Here is a 20,181-nt window from a genome sequence, read left to right on the forward strand (position 1 = left end):
CTCCTGGATAATCAGTACCCAGAGCCAGAGGCTGTTTATTTAAAACACAGATGGGGACAACTGCTGACCTGGGGCTTTCAGTTACTAAAAGGGCCCTTGACCCAGGAAATGCCAGGAATTGCCAGCCCGGTGCCAAACAGGACAAACTACAAACATCCCAGAGAAGCCAGAAGAGGGTCAGCAAAACCTGAACCTCTGATGAAGGAAAAGCCAACTGATACAAGACATCCAAGTCTGTTGGCCAAAAAAAGGCTGAAGGTTTGCATCATTTCTTTGGGGAGAATATAAGTGGTTCAATTTATAGAGCATCTGGACGGTGCCAGGCACTTACTAGGCCACTTTAAATGCATAATCATCACGAAAGACGCTTAAGTCGGTAAGAAACTGTCGATGCTGCGCAGTCACTGTGTGAAAGGCTTGGATGGGCCTATGCCATCCGTAGGTCACCCAACATTGCTGTAGAAAGATGGCGGGACCAAGAGAGCTAACAGTCACTGCAGAAGCCAGGAAGAAAAAGAGAGAGGACGGAAGGTGAGAAGAGGAAAAGGGCAGAAAGAAGGGGTAGGAAGGAGGCAGGCAGGAAGGGAGGAAAAAGCTAGTGGGCATTTATAGGGCATTTAGAAAGCCACAGCGTTCCTGTCAGAATGTGCTGAGAGCCAGCGTCAGCAGAAAAGTGCTGGAAGTACGTAGTGGGCAGGTTTTGGCTCCGGGCAGTGGTCATGGAATTACTGGCCATGGGATTGTTTTAAGGCTCACACTCCTCACCTTAAGATCCAAGGTGAGGGTGAAAGGGAAGTTAAAGTTTAACATTGACATAGTGGGTAAAAGGATTTGGTGAAGGATTTACAGGGCTAAAATTAGTAAATCCAGACATTCAGTATTTTTTTAAAAGTCGAGTGGAAAGTCTTTACAGGGGAGGAAGGAAGAAGTTTTCTGTCCCGAATCAGGTCAGTCTTACTCTTAGGTGCCACGCACTAATTGATATTAAATCAGTGATAGGGCCTGTATGTGAGAGACCCTATCAGAGGGATTTGGCAATCTGGGGAGATTTGGGGGGGGGCGTAATGGGAGACGTCTATTTTCACAGGTTGTATACAAGGGAAAGCTGAAAGAACATATTTTTAGGGACAAGTGTGAGGTGGACAGGTGTGTGGATGGACAAGGAAAGAAAAGTGTGTGCTGCATGGTGTATGGCGCTTGTGAATCTGAAAGGTGTGCTGTGCCTGTGGTGTGTGTGGTGGAGGGTAGGTATGAGTGTGTTGTGGTGTGTGTGTGGCCTGTATGCGAGTGCTGCGTGTGGTACTGAGATGTGTTTGTGTGGTTTGTGTGCAGCTGTCTTGAGATAAACAGCGTCCCCCTATGTTCCAATGTGTGATAATTGTGGTTGACAAACAGCTCACTTAAGACTGCATTGCAAATCCCATCGGAGGACTTTTAGGCGTCTCCTGAGCACCTGGTGTCACATAAGCTGATGGGGTCAGATGGCAAGGTGTAGACTGGTGCATGTGGGTGCAGAGCCCCGACTGGAAAGGCTGCGTGAGAGGAGCCGCCAGGCTGAGCTGCACCAACCCGCGTGGGCCCGGGGGCTGCCCTGGCGCGGCGCTGCGTGGGGAGCACCGGGTGCGTGCATGTGAGCACCTCCTAGGACAGGAACGAGCAGAGCTCACAGCTCTACAGAGATACGAGGGAAATGAAGGACGTTATTCACCTTCCTTCCTCTCTGACGTTCCTCCATCCTTTTTGACCATCCACGTGTCTGACTTTTAGCACTTTCCTTCTGCCTAGAAAATTGTTAACGCCCCTGCCGGCACCGAGGTCCCTGCGTCCCTTTCACTCCGGAGGGAACTTTTCACTGTATATGGAATTATGGACTGGCAGAGCTTTTTGTTCGTTTCCTATAGTTTTCAGGTTTTCTGTATATTTTTAATCAACAAAAAATCGTCCAAGTTAAATGTCCAAGGAAGTGCGTGGTGAAGGGCGCGCGCAGGTTGAGTGACAACCAAGTTTCCTTTGGTGCACGTTTGACATGGAGTGGGCCCTGGGGGGCCGGGCCGCTCCTCCTGCGTTATGCTGATGTCGTGTGTTTAGCACTTGCAGGGGCCAGAGAAGGGACCCTTTAGCCGGAGGAGAAGCCAGCAGACGCCCGTGCATAAATGGATGACCAGCCCCCTTCCAGGAAAGGTAGAAATCATTCTTTGTCCCCTCACATAGGCGTTCTTCTTCTTCTTAAACATGACACAGAAGATTCCAGGTAAGGGGGTTCTTCCATAAAAATATATAAGGGGCCTTAGAAATGTTCAGGAAAGGAAGTGAAGAAACCAGTCCTGCCATGGTGTCCATTAGAAAACCCTTAAATAAAACGAGTCCACGTATCCTAGCTGTTCACACTTTATTTCACTTTATTTTGATTCTTGTCCACTCCTCACTTGCTGAAGGAAATCAAAGAGGGGAGCTATTTGTGTTCCATCTCAAGGAGGAGGAGACAGACCCTTCTGGAAGTGAGGTGGGTGGAAAGTTCTGGAGTCACTGAATCCTTGGGCAGCAATAGTTGAATAGGCACTGAACCTTTGCTTAGATAGCTGTTATCTTGAGCAAGACAGGGGAAGAACAATAAGGAATTTCTGCTATTGGCGTAGAGTTATACGTCCATGTCATCAGGGGCAATGGATTGTATACCTTTTCAATTTACAGAAAGGTCAGGGCTCTATTAAATTCTCTTGTATCAATTTTGATATTTTAATATGGTCCACTTCATCTATGTTCAAATTTATATTCAAACATATAAACATATAAAATTATACATTGGTCTATATCTTTGATTTCTGCCATTATGCTTAACACTTTCTTTCTTTTAGGTCCTTCGGGTTTGTTCCTTTGTTAATTTTCCTAGTCTTTGAGCTCTCCTCTTTTCTGAGAAATATATTTAGGGGTGTTACACTTTACTCTAACTGTCCATGAGTTCAACACGACATCTGTCACTTAGTCTGAAGCACTTTAGAATCCCCCTTATGGTTTCCTTTTTAACTCAAGACTTATTTAGAAGTAATTTTTGTTGACATCTGTCCAGATTGTTACGGTATCAGTGTTTCCCTCCTTTTTATTTCTGCGTAATATCCATTGTATTAATATACCACAGTAGGTTCATCCATCCCAGTCAGCTATTTTGAAGGAAGCTACTATAAACATTGCACTACACCTCTTTTTGTAGACATACGGTTTTATTTTTCTTGGGAAATTTCCATTTGTTGAAAAGACTTTACCTTCCTCCACTGAATTGCATTAGTACGTTTATTCAAAGGCACATGTGTACATCTGTTTCTGGACTCCCTATTTTCTTCCACTGATGAATTCATTAGGCCCTGCACCAACACCACACTGGTTACTCTAGCTGGAAGCTCCCTCAAATACAACGCATTTTGTAAATGCGACTTTCTCCGCCATGTGTATATATGACTTTCTCAACCAGACCACATGAGTTTGGAGAATAAAGCCGTTTACTTGAGTAAACGTTTTTGTTGTTACTTCCAAGAGTAACCCAGGGTATTTTAAATGATCCCTTTAAAATATACTCATGCATGAGCCAAAGTGCTTGGAGGACTGGCTTAATATTCTAGGACATTCTAGTTGGGATAATATTTCAGAGGATTGTGGGATTATTCTATCAGTCACACATCTTCCTATCGTATCATAATTTCTGAAAGACCATTAAGTATGATAAAATTTCAAATTAATATCTAGGGCTCCAAATTTCTGAGTTAAAAGTATATTTCACCTCAGCTGTGTTAACAAGAGACATTTTCTGTTTTACTCACCAGCTCCAAGTTTTTGTTCCCTTCGCTATGGGGTATGTCTCCTCCTGCACTTCTGTAATGTTGTGATGATGTCACAGCGCATTTGTCTGAGCCTTACCGTGGTCGCCATGGTGAACAGCACAGATCCACACGGTTCGCCCAACACCTCCACAAAGGACCTCTTGGATAACATAAAGGTACAGCCAACATAACATCCACAGTCCTAAGTTTAAAATCCTGTCTTGCTAACTAATTTGTGTAGAGATTGACCATTATCACAACTGATATGACAATAATCATTAGAGAAAAAGCTCAAGTCTTGCTCAGCCTTGCCATTAGAAACCTAAGTAGGTATGTCCCATAATTAAAGGATGCCTCAATATTTGTGAAGGGCTTTGAGGTGTGAATTCTTCTGTGTGAAGAATGAAAACTAAGAGTTAGCACCTCTTTAGAATTGAGAAGATTGGACAAGAGGGAAAGCATTTTAAACCAGAAGTAGAAGTCAAGATGTATCTTCTTTTCTATTTAAGTTTTCGAACATGCAGTACATTTACATGTTCCATTACTGTCATCTCTGGAATTTCAGATTTTATATTTAAATCTGTGATGCATTTTTACTTAATGTTTGCATATGTTGTGTTTAGACCTTTTTTTTTTTTTACATATGGATATACAATTGTTCTAGCACTGTTTGTTGAAAAGAGACGCTTCTGTCTCCAGTGAGTTGTCTTCAATGTTTATTGAAATATAATTAGTTATGTAAGACTAACACTACCTGCCTGATTTTAAGATTTGTCATAAAGTTACCATAATCAAGACTGTGGTATTAGCATAAAAACAGAAAAATAATCAATGAAATAGAGAGTTCAGAAATATACTCACACACGGTGAAGTACTGATTTTTACATGATCCACAAAAGAACAAACATAAAATTGAACTTCATCAAAATTCAAAAGATGCTGGTAAGAGAAAAAAAAGACAAACCAGAGACAGGTTAAATGTTTGCAAATCACATTTAATAATGGAATTCTATCAAAACTCGATAAAAATGAGACAACCCAGTACCAAAATGAGGAAAAGATATAAGCAGACAATTCACCAGAGAAGATACATGGATGGCAAATACTCACAAGAAAAGATGCATGTCATTAGTCATTAGGGACATGTAACTAAACACCACAAAGGTATATTACTACACACCAACTCAAATGGCTAAAATTATAAAGAGTGGACATACGAAGTGGTGGCCAGAATGGGGAGGAACTGGGACTCTCCTGCCCCACTGCGAAGAATACAAAAAGGTACAACCAGTTTAGTTAAGCACACACCTACTCTACGATCCAGCCCACTGCTAGGTATCTACTAAGAGAAATGAAAACACATGTCCCTACAGAGACTTGTGCATAAATGCTGAGAGTAGCTTTATTTGTAATAGCCCCAAATTTTTATGCACCCAACATAGGAACACCTAAATACATAAAGCAAATATTAGCAGAATTAAAGAGAGTAATAGAAAACAATACAATAAGAGGGGACTTTAATGCCCTCCTTACATCAATGAACAGACCATCCTGACAGAAAATTCATAAGGAAACATGGGCCTTAAATGACACATTAGATCATATATATTTAAGACACACCTATACAGAACATTTCATCCAAAAGCAACAGAATACACATTCTTCTCAAACACATATGAAACATTCTCTAGAATAGATCTTAGGCCACAAAACAATTCTTAATAAATTTAAGAAAATTGAAATTATATCAAGTGTCTTTTCCAGCTAAAATGGTGTGAAACTAGAAATCAATTGCAAGAAGGAAACTGGAAAATTCACAAATATGTAGAGATATAGCAACATGCTACTGACAATCAATGGGTCAAAGAATAAATCAAAAGAGAAATTTTTAAAAAAATCCTTGAGACAAATGAAAATGGAAATACAACTACCAAAACTTTTAGGATACAGCTAAAGCAGTTCTAAGAAGGAAGTTAATAGCAATAAATGGCTTTTTCAAGAAGCAAACAAAAAAAAAATTTCAAATAATAGCCAGAGCAATTAAATAAGAAAAAGAAATAAAAGACTTCCAAATTGGAAAGGAAGAAGTAAAACTGTCACTATTTGCAGATGACATGATATTGTATATAGAAAATCCTAAAGACTCCATAAAAAAAACTGTTAGAACTAATAAACAAATTCAGTACAATTGTAGCATACAAAATCAATACACAAAAATCTGTCATGTTTCTATACACTAATAATAAACAAGCAGAAAAATTAAGACAATTCCATTTACTGTTGTATCTGAAAGAATAAAATACATAGAACAAATTTAACTGAGGTGAAAGACCTGCACATTGAAAATTGTAAGATATCGATGAAAAAATAGATGCTACAAATAAATAGAAAGATATTCCATGCTCATGGATTGAAAAAAATAACATTGCTGAAATGTTCATACAGCCCAAAGCAATCTACACATTCAATGCAATCCCTGTCAAAATTCCAGTGACATTTTTCACATGATTAAAACAAACAATTCTAAAATTTATATGGAACCACAAAAGACCTCGAGCAGCCAAAGAAATCTTGAGAAAGGAGAGGAAAGCTCGAGGCATCACACTTCCTGCTTTCCAACTATTTTACAAGGCTATAATAATCAAAACAGCATGGTACTGGCAGAAAAACAGACACATGGATCAATGGAACAGAGTAGAGTGTCCAGAAATAAACCCACTCCTACATAGTCAATTAATTTATAACAAAGGAGCCAAGAATATACAATGGGAAAGGGACAGTCTCTCCAATAAATGGTGTTGGGAAAACTGCACAGCCACATTGCTAAAGAATGAGACTGGATCCCTGTCTTACACCATACACAAAAATTATTTCAAATGGATCAAAGACTTGAATGTAAGACCTGAAAACGTAAAACTTTTAGAAGGAAACATAGGTATCACTGATATTGGCCTTAGCTATGATATTTTTGAATTTGACAACAAAACCAAAGTAATAAAATAAAAAATAAACAAGTGGGATGACATCAAACTAAAAAGCCTCTACACAGTGAAGGAAACCATCAATAAAATGAAAAATCCAACTACTGAATGGGAGAAAATATTCGCCAATAATTTATCTGATAAAGAGTTAATATCCAAAATATATAAAGAACTTGTACAACCTAACAGCAAAAAAAAAACAAAACAAACAAACAAAAAAACACATAAATAATCCAATTTAAAAATGGGCAGAGCATCTAACCAGACATTTTTGTAAAGAAGTCATACAGATGACCAACAGATATGGGTACATGAAAAGATGCTCAACATCACTGATCACCAGGGAAATACAAATCAAAACCACAGTGAGATACCACCTCACACCTGTTAGAATGTCTGTCATCACATAGACAAGAATAACAAGTGTTGGTGAGGATGTAGAGAAAAGGGAACCCCCACGTACTGTTGGGATTGTAAATTGGTGCAGCCACCATTGAAAACAGTGTGGAGGTTCCTCAAAAAATTAAAATAGAACCACCATATGATCCAGGATTCCCATTTCTGGGTATTTATCAAAAAAAGTCACTATCTCAAAAAGATAGCTGCACCCCCATGTTTATTGCAGCATTATTTACAATAGCCAAGATAGGGAAGCAACCTAGATGTCCATTGATGGATGGTTGAATTTTAAAAAGTGACATATAAAAAACACACATGGAATATTATTAAGCCACAAAAAGAATGAAATCATTTGCAACAACATGTGTAGACCTTGAGGGCATTATGGTAAGTGAAATAAATCAGAGAAAGATAAAACTGTAAGATCTCATAGGTGGAATCTAAACAAAGAAACAAAATTGAGCTCATGGATACAGAGAGAAGTGTAATGGAGGGGATGGGCAAAATGGGTGAAGGGAAAGTACAAACTTCCTTTATTTTGTACAAAGTAAGTCCTGGGGGAATAATGAACCGCATGGCAACTGTAGTTAATAATACTGTAATGTATAGCTGAAAGTGCTAAAAGAGTGGATCTTAAAAAGTTTTCATCACAAGAAAAAAAAGCTGTAACTATGTAGAATGAAGGGTGTTAACTAGACTTATGGTGGTGGTCATTTCACAATATATACAAATATCAAGTCATTATTTTGTACACCCTACATTAATGGAATATTACAATGTCGATTACATCTGAATTTTAAAAAGCAGCAAGTGTTCAATGTCTGTGCTGTGACTGGTACTGGGGGTCACGTGGTGCCCTTGACCCGGGAAGGATTTTACATTGCAGTTGAGGACACCAATGCAATGACAGTAAAATGTAATTACACACAGAAAATGACAGTGTGAAGGAAGAAAGAAGTTCCCACAACAGCGAACATTAGGCAGAGAGGGGACACTTTCCAGGGGGTGAGCTGGGAGGCCAGTTTCCCCACGTCCCTGAGTTTGCAGACTCACTGGTGTGTCTCATCTTTCCTTTCAGAACCCCAGGTATAACTGGAGCCCCGAAATCCGGGGGGTCATCTTAAGTTCCATCTTGTACGGTATGCTCATCGTGAAAATCCCCGTTGGGTATTTGTCTGGAATATACTCCATCCGGAAAATGGTTAGCTGTGCCCTGATCCTCAGCTCCCTGTCCAGCCTGCTCATCCCCCTGGCAGCGGACGCCGGTGAAATGCCACTCATCGCCTGCCGGGTAGTGCAGGGGCTGGGCCAGGTATCAGGACAGTGCCGAGACGGAGCAGGGTCTTCGTTCCCGGGAAGCCCAGAGAGCCGATGTCCCGACACTTCTCGTTTCAGGGGACAGTGTCCATAGCTCAGCACATGGTGTGGGTCAAGTGGGCCCCTCCCTTGGAACGAGGCCGACTTACCTCTCTGAGTGTATCAGGTAATGACTCCGGGCCCACTGGCAGTTCCTGCACCACCGTGTCTGCAGAGCCATGAGAATCGTGTGTTTTGTACTGACAAGGCTTCAGAACCCATCTGCTCCAGAATCCTTTACTTTAAAGGTGTGGGAACTGTCTAGAATAGAGAAAAGCCTGTTTGTCTCCACAAGAGGAAGAAGCCAATACTTTATCCTTTTCTGCTGAGCAGATTATTTCACTGGCAATGATTATTCTCTGCCACCATGAGGCGTGGCACCTGTTCTTTCAGGTGACCCCACTCACGCAGGGGTTCTCTCTCCCTCTGACCAGGACTTATGCTGGGACCCTTCATTGCCCTGCTTGCCACTGGATTCATCTGTCAAGCCCTGGGCTGGCCCTTTGTCTTCTATATTTTTGGTAAGTGTCTTTCTGTGAAATCCCAGTCATTATTCAGAATTTAAGAAAAAATAAATAAAAAATGGAACGTAATAACTTATATGAAGTTAATGATATTAAAAATTATGACTCACATGAAGAGAAGTCAGCATTCATTGATTTCCTACGAAAGCCAGTGCAGGACGAAGTCCCCAGAGTGGAGACTCAGGCCCCAGGCTGAGACTGTTCTCGGCTTCACGTAGGGAAGAATTCAAACGGGAGCCGGTCTAGAGTTGTAAGAGAAAGTAAGTTTATTTAGCAGAGTAAGTAAGAAAACAAAAGCCACCCATAGACAGGGTCGTGGTTTCTAATTGCTAGTGGAAGAGAGAGCTTGTCCATTCCCCGGTCTAGGGTTTACATGTGCCTTCTGTTTTCATGGAAAACGTGTTGGTATGAGGGAAAGGAGGCTACAAGAGCAACGGTAGGTTTATCTTTAACTTCTGTGAGAACAGGAGCAGGTTTGTCTGTAACTTCTGTGAGGCAGACTGTGTCTTGTTTGCCGTGGGCGTAACCACGCGGGTAGCCGCGATGGACTCTGCTCAGTAGCCTTCGGATGGTCTGTTCTGTGTCACTGATTAACGTCTGCCCGAGTTCTGTGTCCTGGAGCATGTAGGCGGCAGGCTTGGACCCCAACCTCCTAGTTCCTTCTGCAGAAAGAGTCCTCACGCCCCTTCCGTTTGTTATTGTCACGAGCATGACCTCAGAACTACGTGCTATTGTACCTACCTGTCGGGCAGGTGCCACAGAGCCTCACCTCTTCTATGAAACTCTTGGGGGAAGGGTGATGGGCACAAATCAAAGGTAATGAGACTACTGTCCCATTCACACTTAGCACGTCCAGCGTGGAGCCATCGTGTCATCATCAGACCTGTTCATTTCTAATTTAGTGAGCAACAAACTTCCCACTAATAAGAATAAATAAAACCCACAAAGGATTGGGGTTTACAGATGAACAGCTTAGTGTGTACCTTTTCCACGTTGGCTGAGCTTCCACACACAGTCTTGCCCCAGGCCACACAGTCTCAGAACTGGCCCAGCCTCCAGGCCTGTCAGCCAAGTGCAGTTCTGGAGTCTATGTGTGACCTGCATCTTAGTGACAGCAGACAGTGCCGTTGTCCCCTGGTTCCTGCCTCTGACCCCGTGGAGCCTCCGTGCTCAGGCCTTGCCAGAACCTGCCGGAGGAGTCGCCTCCTTTTCTGCACACTTCCTTCTGGGGTTCTGTGGGGTGAGGCAGCTTGCATACAGAGAGTACTGTCAGAAATGTGAGCCTTGCTGCAGAGTTTCAAAAGAGGAAGAGGAGGTCCAGGTTCTCACAGCAATCATGAAAAGTGCCCATCGGGGAGAGACTCACCACAGACAAAAGCAGCTAACTAACGTGTCCTCCTTGAATAGGTGCTTGTGGCTGTGTCCTGGGTCTTTTCTGGTTCATTCTGTTTTATGACGACCCAAAGGACCATCCGTGCATCAGCGTCGATGAGAAGGAATTTATCACCTCCTCCCTCATGGCACAGGTAAACCGCACAGGGACGGTGGGATCTCCCCGGTCCCGCACAAAACGACACGTGCTCTGGTTCCTTCCTAGGTCAGTTCGAGTGGACAGCCTCTGCCCATCAAGGCCATGCTCAAGTCCCTCCCGCTTTGGGCGATTTCCCTCGGTTGTTTTGCCTTTTCCTGGACAAACCATGTCCTGTTTCTGTACTCACCCATGTTTATCAGCTCCAGGCTTCATGTAAACGTGACAGAGGTAGGGTACCTTCTGCTCTCCTGGCTTTATGAGACTCTGCTCGTTTCTCCATGTCGTGACTCTAGTTGTAGCTCTTGCCCACCCCGCACTGTGTCGCTGACGTTCTTCACCTGGAGATGCCCGGTTGCCAACTGTCATGTCAACATTGGCTGCCCAGAAAGAAAGGTGTAGACTGGCACACCAACAACGCACACCGTCTCCCCTCCCCCATTCCTGTTCCCCATTCCTATGCCTCACAGTCTCTGTACCATCACCCTTGAGTATTAGTTAAGGTTCAATGCCATCATTGCCTAAAGACTGGGATTCTTCCCTGAAAGTCACTTGGCAGAGCCCTGTGTCCCTGCACCAATCCTCCCCTGGGGAAAGGAAATGAGTCCTGGGTGTGAACACGGGGAAAGGACTGGCACTCCCACTGCTTGTCTGACTTGGAGAATCACTGACGCCTGGAAATTTCTGTTGTTTCATGCCATAATAACCAGAAAAGAAACTCCTTTAGAAATGGAGTCTGGGCTTGCCACCTTGGGGCACTCTGTAATAGGCCCCCAGGAACGGAGCCCAGGGGCCAGGATGACAGCGAAGTCATTTAAGCTCTCTTGGACCCAACTTTATCTCCCGTGAGACCATGGGGTGGTTGTGGGGATAAACAGGAGCTGGTCCAGAGAAAGTACCATAGGAAGGATTGCAATTGTTACCGTTATTATCTGTCATTTCCCCAGGGCCAGCATTTACCATTCAGAACACAACATAGATTGTGACAACTGTTTCTGACCCCAACACAACTCTTTCTCCTCCTTTTGGGTAGTATGTGCCTGGCAGTAATTTGGGGGTGGTGTGTTGATGGCTTCCTGTATGACAGTTCAAGTTTTAGGTGCTGAATTTCAGCGTAGGGATGACTGTACCACGCTCACTGTCATGGTAACCCTTCCTCCTCAGAACGGGCTGCTGTCAGCCCTCCCCTACCTGTTCTCCTGGCTCCTTGGGATCCTGGTGGGTCACGTAGCAGACCTCTTCCTGTCCAGGAACATGTTCTGCGTGATTACCATCCGCAAACTCTTCACCACGCTAGGTGAGGAACAGCTGGGACATTGGAGCGTGCTGGGGTGCTTCCCCCCCAGGCTCGGGCTCACCCTGACCATGCTGTCTGAACCTGTCCCCAGGTCTTCTCCTGCCCGCCCTCTTCGGGATATGCCTGTGTCACCTGAGTTCCGGCTTCCACAGCACGATAATTTTCCTCATACTTGCTAGTGCAACAGTGGTCTTTTGTGTAGTCGGAATACTTATCAACCCCTTGGATATCGCTCCCAGGTAGGGTTTGAAAATCTCTTTCTTTTCTGTGTCTAAGCCCTCCACGGTGTTTTAAGGTGTCAGCTATTTTGGAGTTTATGGCCAGTTTGCTGAAAGTTCTGACACTGTGTAAGTGTTAGCTACTCCATTATTATTGTTATTGCATGAATGTTTATATATCTTTAATCCTCATGACAACCCATCGGTTAGTAATATTTATTTTACAGCTAAGGAAACTGAGGTTCAGATACTTAACGGCCAGTCTAAGATCTCACCTCTGGTTTGGGATCTTACCTAGGATTTCAATCCAGATCTCTTTGGCAAAAAAAGCTTTTGCTCTTCGTACTGTGTCTTTTTTTTTTTTTCCAACTGTAATAAGTGTGACTGATGGAAGCAGCTCTGCCATTTGCACAACTCCAGGGAGTGCTATTCACACTGTACTCTGTGGGGCTGGCATTCCCTGGAGAACAGAGCTCTGATATGAACAGAATTCTCTGGAGTTTTGTAAAACAGTGGCCCTGGGGTAGAGAGGCAAAATCTACCAAGAACAATCGCCTTTGTCCCACAGAAGCAGACTCTTGCCCACCAGACCTACACAAGGGGAGCATCAGAGCAGTGAGGACGCATATCACCTGATTTATTCAATTCCAAGACCCTCCTGGAGGATGCCCGGGGCGTTCTGACTACTTCGAATTGTATAAAGACATGAAAGGGTTGTTGGTAGAGAATGCACACTACCCACCGAGCCACAGGCACTTTGAAAAACCGCCACATTCAGAAAGTACACAGAAAAAGTGAAGGAAATTGCAAGTAGCTGCCATTTATTGAGTATTTTTCTGTGCCCTCGTGCCCCGGTGTGAGGAGATACTATCCATCTACACTGTGAGGCTGAAGAGACAAAAGCCCACTTGTGTGATATTTCATAGCTAATAACGAGTCGAGGCTCACACCTACGTCTGTCTGCCTCTGCAGCTGACTGGCTGTGGTCGCCTCGCCACTAGTGTCATCTGCCAGCACCTGCTAAGTAGGGTGTGGACTGTGTCCGCCAGCAACAGCTTGGGTGACCCAGGGCGAAGCCTCAGTCACATCTTCCAATGGGCTCAGATTCCGTGTTCGCCAGGTAATTGTGTAGTCAGAGAGAATAAATATGCTAACGTACAATTTGGAAAAAAACTCCTAATCTCTCAAACTAATTCATCCTCAGTCTTAAGGGCATGTGTGTGTTTTATCTTAACCATATCAATGTGTGTTGCTTGTTGTTTTTTTAGTAATGGGAGGGAGACAAGACTTATTTAAGCAAGAACATTCCCAATCATGTGCCCCCCTTGTCTATCAAAGAGAGTTTCCTTAGGGGACACTAAGGAAACTGAGGTTTCTAAATTGTCCACTTAGGGAAGTGGGGTCTTTGTTAGAACTGAAGACCAGGGAAGGAATTACACTTGTCTGAGCCGGACAAAGGTGACAAGAAAGAAGGTCTGGAAGGAAGAAGAGGAGACACACAGATGTGAGTCCTCACACAGTAGTGAGGACTCACAAAGCAAAGGTGGCCCTATTGCCACCTAAACCCCAGGGGTTCTGTTGCTAAAGTGAACAAAGGAACATGAACACTGGGGACAATGGACGGTTTGTGCCCCACTCTACACCTGGCTGCTTGTCACAAGACTTTTTCGCACACTAGCACACACTCTCTCCAGCTCCCCAACAGGGGACAACTCAGAATCTTACCGGCAACTGCATACAGCGAAACCCCAGGGACTCTCGGCCCAGACGTGACAGCTGTCTGCCCAGGGACCCATAAAGCACACATGAGCTCCACACTCCCTCCACGCTCAGCCTGTGAAGGCAGAATGCAGATGGAATAGGCCCGGGAGGTGAAATGGAAGCCCTTCCTCTCATAAAGGGAAGAAGTGGATTCACAGAACCTGTGACAGCGACATCTGCTGGGCTGGAAAGGAACACACTCTGTCCCCAGTGAATGCGTTCTGGGCTACACGCCGAATCTGCTCTCCAAAGGCACGTCCTGTTCTTCATGGCTCATGGACTTGCCCCCTGCTTGATCTAGGTTCCCCGTGGCCTCCCTGCTTTGTAGCCCATTCTCTGCTGAGGCCGCAGGACAGACCATCACAGTGACTTGTCAGCTAGGCCCCTGGTTCCCTTGCCCGGGCCCCCGTGGGGGGCACTCACGGGGCCAGCAGCTCTGGGACTGTGGGAGTAGAGCCAGTGAACAGAGACCTTCAATTTAGTACTAACTCGAGACCAGTTCCTATGACCAGCACACATCACCGCCTGCCCTTCTCACCTGTGGTTGAGGTTTCCTAAATCTGCCCACCTTCACCTGAGCATGGTCTCATTTTCTCAAGATCTTCATATCATGTGCTGCTACCGCCAACCTTTCTGACTGTGGAGCAGCCAGAAAGTTACTTGTAACCACAAACCTCTTCTGATATTTTCATGGAATTTGAGAAGTAGGAGTGGCAAATTCAGGGAATCAACAGTTATCTTTCTTAAACCTCCTCTTAAATTGATTGTGGTTTAAGATTGAAAATACTGTACATCTGTGTATTGTCATTCTTGTTTTGTACAGATATTACGGCTTTCTTAAAGGAGTTACAGTTCTAATTGGAATGACAGGAGGGCTGACCTCTTCCACTCTGGCTGGAATAATCCTTAACCGGGTAAGGAACATCCAGACCCAGGCATTTGCCCATCCTGCTGCTACTACGTTTTAAATGTTACAAACGCAAGGAGTCCAGTACTTTATAATTACTTTGCACTTCAATCCCTCAGGATCCAGAGTCTTCCTGGTCTAAAATCTTCTTCCTGATGGCAGCCATTAATGTAATAAGCCTAACTTTCTACCTTATATTTGCTAAAGCAGAAATTCAGGACTGGGCTAAAGAAAAACAACACACACGCCTCTGAAGGTAAGATGGGATCAGGCAATGGGCAGATTTTGGAAGTGGGGATGCAGGAGAGAGGGGAGTTGAGGGTGAGCCCCAGAGAACTGTGGTGTTGCTGACCGAGAGGGGAAGTGAGAGGTGAAGGATTGGGGCAGCAGAGGGGACCATGTGAAGTCTGACGAGGTTGGCATGAAGCCCAGAGGACGGACTGCTCTGGAATCCTGGGGAGGTATTGGGGGTGGAGATATAAATCTGTGGTCCTGGGACTTTCTAATGTTGGAAAATGACAAAGAGGAAAGGAAGTGTGCAAAGGAGATGGGGAAGGGCATTCGATGATGTGGGAAGAACAGTTGGGGAATGTGATGTCTCAGAAGAGAAGGTGGGAACGAGGTTCCATGGGAAATGCTATCCTGGGGGGTCAAATTATATAAAGTGTGAGGACTTACTAATGGATGTGGCAAGAGGTACCTTAATGGTGGTCCTGACTAGAATGGTTTTCAAATGAGTGACAGAGACAAAGGGTCCGTTAAAGTTCAAAAGAGAATCTAATCTTGTGCCTTCCTTCTCTGAACCTTGTCATTGGTAAATAAGTAGAAGGAGAAATGTCTCTTGGTGGAATCATTTCAGCTGATGCAGCAATTAGAACTGATGGACGTAGGTTATTCCCATTTTGCAAACCCCAGTGAGTTAAGGGATCTGTGTGTTTTGCATCAAAGACTGCTAACATCACAAAGACTGGGAAGTTTTAGAAACAATAAATTCAGGCAGAAAGTTTCCTGACTAACCCATTAATACAGAAGTACATTTTTTCACATTAAACAATAACCAGTTAGCAAGTTTATGAAAAGAGATGATCCAAATGATGATAGTTCTAATCAAAAACTAAATTAACACAGTGTTGCCAGTACTAAGAATTTCATAACGGTGCACTCACAAAATTCACCAAGATGCATTTCTACTCCAGACTGCTGATTAGAAAGGGCAGAAATGTGGACCTTCAATTAAACATGCCCTACTCTTAGTTAATAAATAGTGTGTAAACGAAAAGAATATAACCAGCTGTTGAAAAACGTGGGAGCTCATGCAGATATTTCTATATGGAAATTACTGAGGTTCTCCTTATGGATAAGCACCTGACGGGACTGGGAAATATTCCAGAGGTGTTAGCAGAGACTCGTCCTCTAGTTCCAAGGGACAGAGATGGGTACAACTGTGACAACAGTCTTATGATTTTATTCAGATATTGTAAGTTTTCTTGGCTTTATAGATTTGTCCTATTAAATACTAAGGGTTATACTAGGGTTTTCCATTATTGTTACGTCTATTAATTTTTGATTATGTCCAAGCAGTTATTATTGAATATTCTGATCTTATATTACCATTTCAGAAAGATTTTGACAAGTATACCTTAACTGGAAATTTAATTTTGACTTTGTAAAATTATCAGCCTTTTCCATTTTATAATCTTTACTCTTGTCAAGGAGGGTGACTTTCTACCTCATCAGATCCAGCCTGGAGACTCCATAAACTAGAAAAGACATCTCTGCAAGAATTCTTCACAGCCTCGCTGGGAGGGTCCTCTCCAGGCACTTCTCGTGAACCCCCAGGCAGCCAGGCTCAAGGAAACTAACACCTGGACCCCCCATTTCCCACCTGGAAAAGGCTAATCTACCTGGATTTCATCTATTGGAAGGACAAAATTTTCTTGGACTAGTAGTCTGCTCTTGATAAGAGATTAGGATCTTAAGATTATAATGCTCAGTGAAATAAGTCAGACAGAAAAAGTCGAGAAGCTATGACTTCACTGATATGTGGTATATAAAACTGAAAACAGCAAAGGAACAAGACAAACAAGTGAAGGAACAAAAATCTCATAGACACAGACAATAGTTCAGTGGTTACCAGTGGGTAAGGGGGAAGGGGTATGGTAGACGAGGGTAAAAGGGATCAGATATATGGTGATGGAAGGAGAACTGTCTCTGGGGGGCAAACACACAATGTGATATATAGATGATGTACTACAGAATTGTACACCTAAAGCCTACGTAACTTTACTAACAATTGTCACCCCAATAAACTTTAATTAAAACAATTTATTTTTTATTTTCTGTACCATAATCTACCAAAAAACAAAACAAATAAAAACCCACACCAAGGATTCTATGTTTTGCCAAGATAATTTGCTGTTTATCAGGTTTTTTATTGGTTTTGCTCACAACTACTTAATTTTCGATATTTGCCTGCAAAATCTTTGTCACTTTGGTTGAATGAATGAATGGTTGAATGAATGGCCGTTTGATGGAAAGTCTTTGGCTTGGCTTTCCTGGCCGCAAGAAACCTTTTCAAAATGGTCTCTGTATCTATGAGTTTGTTTCTGTTTTGTTTGTTAATTTTGTTCTTTAGATTCCACATATAAGTGAAATCGCATTGCATCTCTCTCTGTCTGACATACTCCACTCAGCAGAGTACCTTCCAGGTCCATCCATGCTGCCACAGATGGCAAAAACCCATTCCCTTTCAGGCCGAACAATATTCCATTGTATATATGTACCACCTCCTTTATCCATCCTGCCATTAACGGGCTGCCTCCACATCTTGTACAATGCTGCAGTGAATACATCTCCTCGAAGTAGCATTTTGGATTTTTTCAGATAAATACCCAGAAGTGAGATTACTGGGTCCTTCTCTGTCTCTTGTTATAGTCTTTGTTTTAAAGTCTATTTTGTCTGATATGAGTACTGATACTCCAGCTTTTGTTTGTTTCCATTTTCATGAAATATCCTTTTCCATTCCTTTACTTTCAGTCTGTGTGTCTTTCCATTTGAAGTGATTCTCTTGTAGGCAGCTGATGTAAGCATTCTTGTTTTCTTATCCATTCAGCTATCCTATCTTTTGATTGGAGCATTTAAGTTATATACATTTAAAGTAACGGTTGACAGATATGTAGTTATTGCCATTTTATTCACATTTTTTAGTTTTTCCTTCTTTTTCTTCTTTCCTGCTTCTCCTCCTCTTCCTTCTCCTTCTTCTGGAAGTCCCTCTAAGATTTCTTGTAATACTGGTTTGATGGTGATGAACTCCTTTGTTTTTTCTTGTCTGGGAAGCTCTTTATCTGTCCTTTGATTCTAAATGATAGCTTTGCAGGGTAGAGGAATCTTAGTTGTAGGTCCTTGCTTTTCATCACTTTGAATATTTTGTGCCAGTCTCTTCTGACCTGCAAAGTTTATGTTGAGAAATCAGCTGACAGTCTTATAAAAGCTCCCTTGTAAGGGACTGTTTTTCTCTTGCTGCTTTTAATATTCCCTCTTTGTCTTTAAGCTTTGGCATTTTAATTATAATGTGTGTTGGTGTGGGCCTGTTTGGGTTCATCTTGTTTGGGACTCTCTGCACTTCTTGGGCTTGTGTGTCTGTTTCCTTCACCTAGTGAGGGAAGTTTTCTGTCATTATTTCTTCAAATAGGTTTTCAATCCCTTACTGTCTCTCTTCTCCTTCTGGCATCCCTATGATGTGAATGTTGGTACGCTTGATGTTGTCCCAGAGGCTCCTTAAACTGTCCTCTTTTTTTTTGGGGGGGGGGATTTTTTTTCCTGTTCTGTGGGTGTTTTCTGTTACATTATCTTCTAAATTGCTGAATTGAGCCTTTGCTCCATCTAATCTACTGTTAAGTCCTTCTCATGGATTCTGCATATCAGTTATTGTATTCTTCATTTCTAACTGGTTTATTTTTATGTTTTCTGTCTACTTTTTCTGTGTCCTAGCTCTTTGTTGAAGTTCTCCCTGAGATCACTGAGCGTCCTTGTAACCATTGTTTGAACTCTGTATCTGCTAGATTGCTTGTCTCTGTTTTGTTTAGTTCTTTTTCTGGAGTTTCGTCCTGTTCTTTCATTTGGGACGTGTTCCTTTGTCTGCTCATTTTGGCTGCCTCCATGTTTGTTTCTATGTATTAGTCAGATCTGCTACATCTCCCAGTCTTGGCAGGTGGCCTTATGTAGCAGGTGTCCTGTGGGGCCCACTGGTGCAGTCTCCCTGGTCACCTGAGCGGGGTGCTCCAGGTGTGTCCCTCGTGAAGGTTGTGTGTGCCCTCGTGTTGTGATTGAGCCTTGATGCTGTGGAGGGATTGATTGCCCTGGAGGGACTGACCCTCGGGCTGACTGGCTGTGAGGACTGGCCATGACTATAGTGGAGGAGCTGCTGTGCAGGGGCTGACCCTACGGAGCAGGGCTCACGTTAGCAGGACTCCGGTGCCTGTCCAGTCTGCTCCATGGGTTTGCATCCTTGGAGGCAGCTGGATGATGCTCTGGCTCGGTCCATAGCTGACCACTGGGAGGGGCCCCACCGAAGGCCAAGTTCAGCCACAGCCTGTGCCCTGCCCGGGGCCACCTGGCATGTGAGCCACCTAGCAATCCAAATATGGCTGCTGCCTGTGCTGTGCTTAGAGGTGCTTCAAGAGACAGAGCTGTGAACCAAACCTGCTGCCGCTGATGCCGGGCTCAGGGCTGCTCAGCCGGAGGTACGGGGCCTGCTGAAGCCAGATGCCGCTTGTTTGGGGCTTGTGAACCTCTGAGAGACGTTAGGAAAGGCCACAGCCCAAGCTGAGACAGCCCGTTTGTATAGAAAAGGCACCGAAATAGGCTTAGGTGGGCTGTAAGTTGGGTAGGGCGGAGCCAACGGTGTTAGCCAGGTTGATGGAGACTCAGGTATGAGGTCTGCGTGCGTGCGTCTGCACGCAGTGAGGGGGCGAGAGCAACAAAGAAACAATGCGTCCGCCATCTCCTGTCTGCAAGAAAGCTGCCCCCCGAGTCCTGGGCCTGAGGACAGACAACTTCCTCCCCGTCTGTCCCTGTCACCTTTTGAGCTGCTGCTCCGAGTAAGTACGTCAGCAGGTAGGTCTGTGCATTCAGGCTCTTTAAGAGGAGCGCCTGGGACTGCAGCCGCTCTCGTCTCAGCCACAATCTCAGCTGGTTTTCACAGCCAGAAGTTAAGGGGACTTCTCTCCCTGTCACTGGAACCCTGACCTGGGGAGCCTGGTGTGGGCTGGAACCCGTCACTTCTCAGAGGGGGACCTCCACACTGATATCCCTCCTGATTTTTAACCACCACACATGTGTATGGGACCAGCCTGTTCCACGTCTCTGTCGGTAGTTGTAGGGCTTTGGTTCAGCAAGA

General features: G+C 43.8%; 1 protein-coding gene across 28 annotated transcripts; it reads left to right on the plus strand.

Annotated features, from left to right (window-relative positions):
- Positions 1–811: 811 nt before the first annotated feature.
- Positions 812–17,648, plus strand: LOC308487078 (sodium-dependent phosphate transport protein 1-like). Of its 28 annotated transcripts, none has more exons than XR_013991666.1 (14): positions 888–947; positions 2,089–2,181; positions 3,816–3,988; positions 8,271–8,504; positions 8,588–8,675; positions 8,983–9,069; positions 10,480–10,598; positions 10,670–10,831; positions 11,765–11,897; positions 11,989–12,136; positions 12,684–13,235; positions 14,700–14,790; positions 14,903–15,039; positions 16,497–17,139. XR_013991666.1 is itself a non-coding variant. In XM_081024875.1 (14 exons), the coding sequence occupies exons 4-13, from the start codon at positions 3,878–3,880 to the stop codon at positions 15,035–15,037; spliced, it is 1,287 nt and encodes a 428-aa protein (XP_080881001.1). In that variant the 5' UTR covers positions 895–947; positions 2,089–2,181; positions 2,436–2,503; positions 3,816–3,877; the 3' UTR covers positions 15,038–15,039; positions 16,497–17,192. The 28 variants fall into 28 exon arrangements, 27 of the variants coding, with proteins under 27 accessions (XP_080881023.1, XP_080881013.1, XP_080881018.1 ...); XM_081024875.1 differs by lacking the exon at positions 12,684–13,235 and adding an exon at positions 2,436–2,503 and having other exon boundaries at positions 895–947; positions 8,271–8,483; positions 16,497–17,192; XM_081024879.1 differs by lacking the exon at positions 12,684–13,235 and adding an exon at positions 2,436–2,503 and having other exon boundaries at positions 910–947; positions 14,991–15,039; positions 16,497–17,191.
- Positions 17,649–20,181: the final 2,533 nt, after the last annotated feature.

Source organism: Rhinolophus hipposideros, assembly GCF_964194185.1.
Source record: "Rhinolophus hipposideros genome assembly, chromosome: 19".
Classification (NCBI taxonomy): Eukaryota; Metazoa; Chordata; class Mammalia; order Chiroptera; family Rhinolophidae; genus Rhinolophus; species Rhinolophus hipposideros.

Bases quoted from the DNA above. Each gene is read 5' to 3' on its own strand.
- LOC308487078 (XM_081024895.1), top strand. From the start codon at position 2,154: ATGGATGACCAGCCCCCTTCCAGGAAAG. The intron at 8,505-8,587 runs GTATCAGGACAG...TTCTCGTTTCAG, and splicing joins TAGTGCAGGGGCTGGGCCAG to GGGACAGTGTCCATAGCTCA. The intron at 14,791-14,990 runs GTAAGGAACATC...TATTTGCTAAAG, and splicing joins CTGGAATAATCCTTAACCGG to CAGAAATTCAGGACTGGGCT.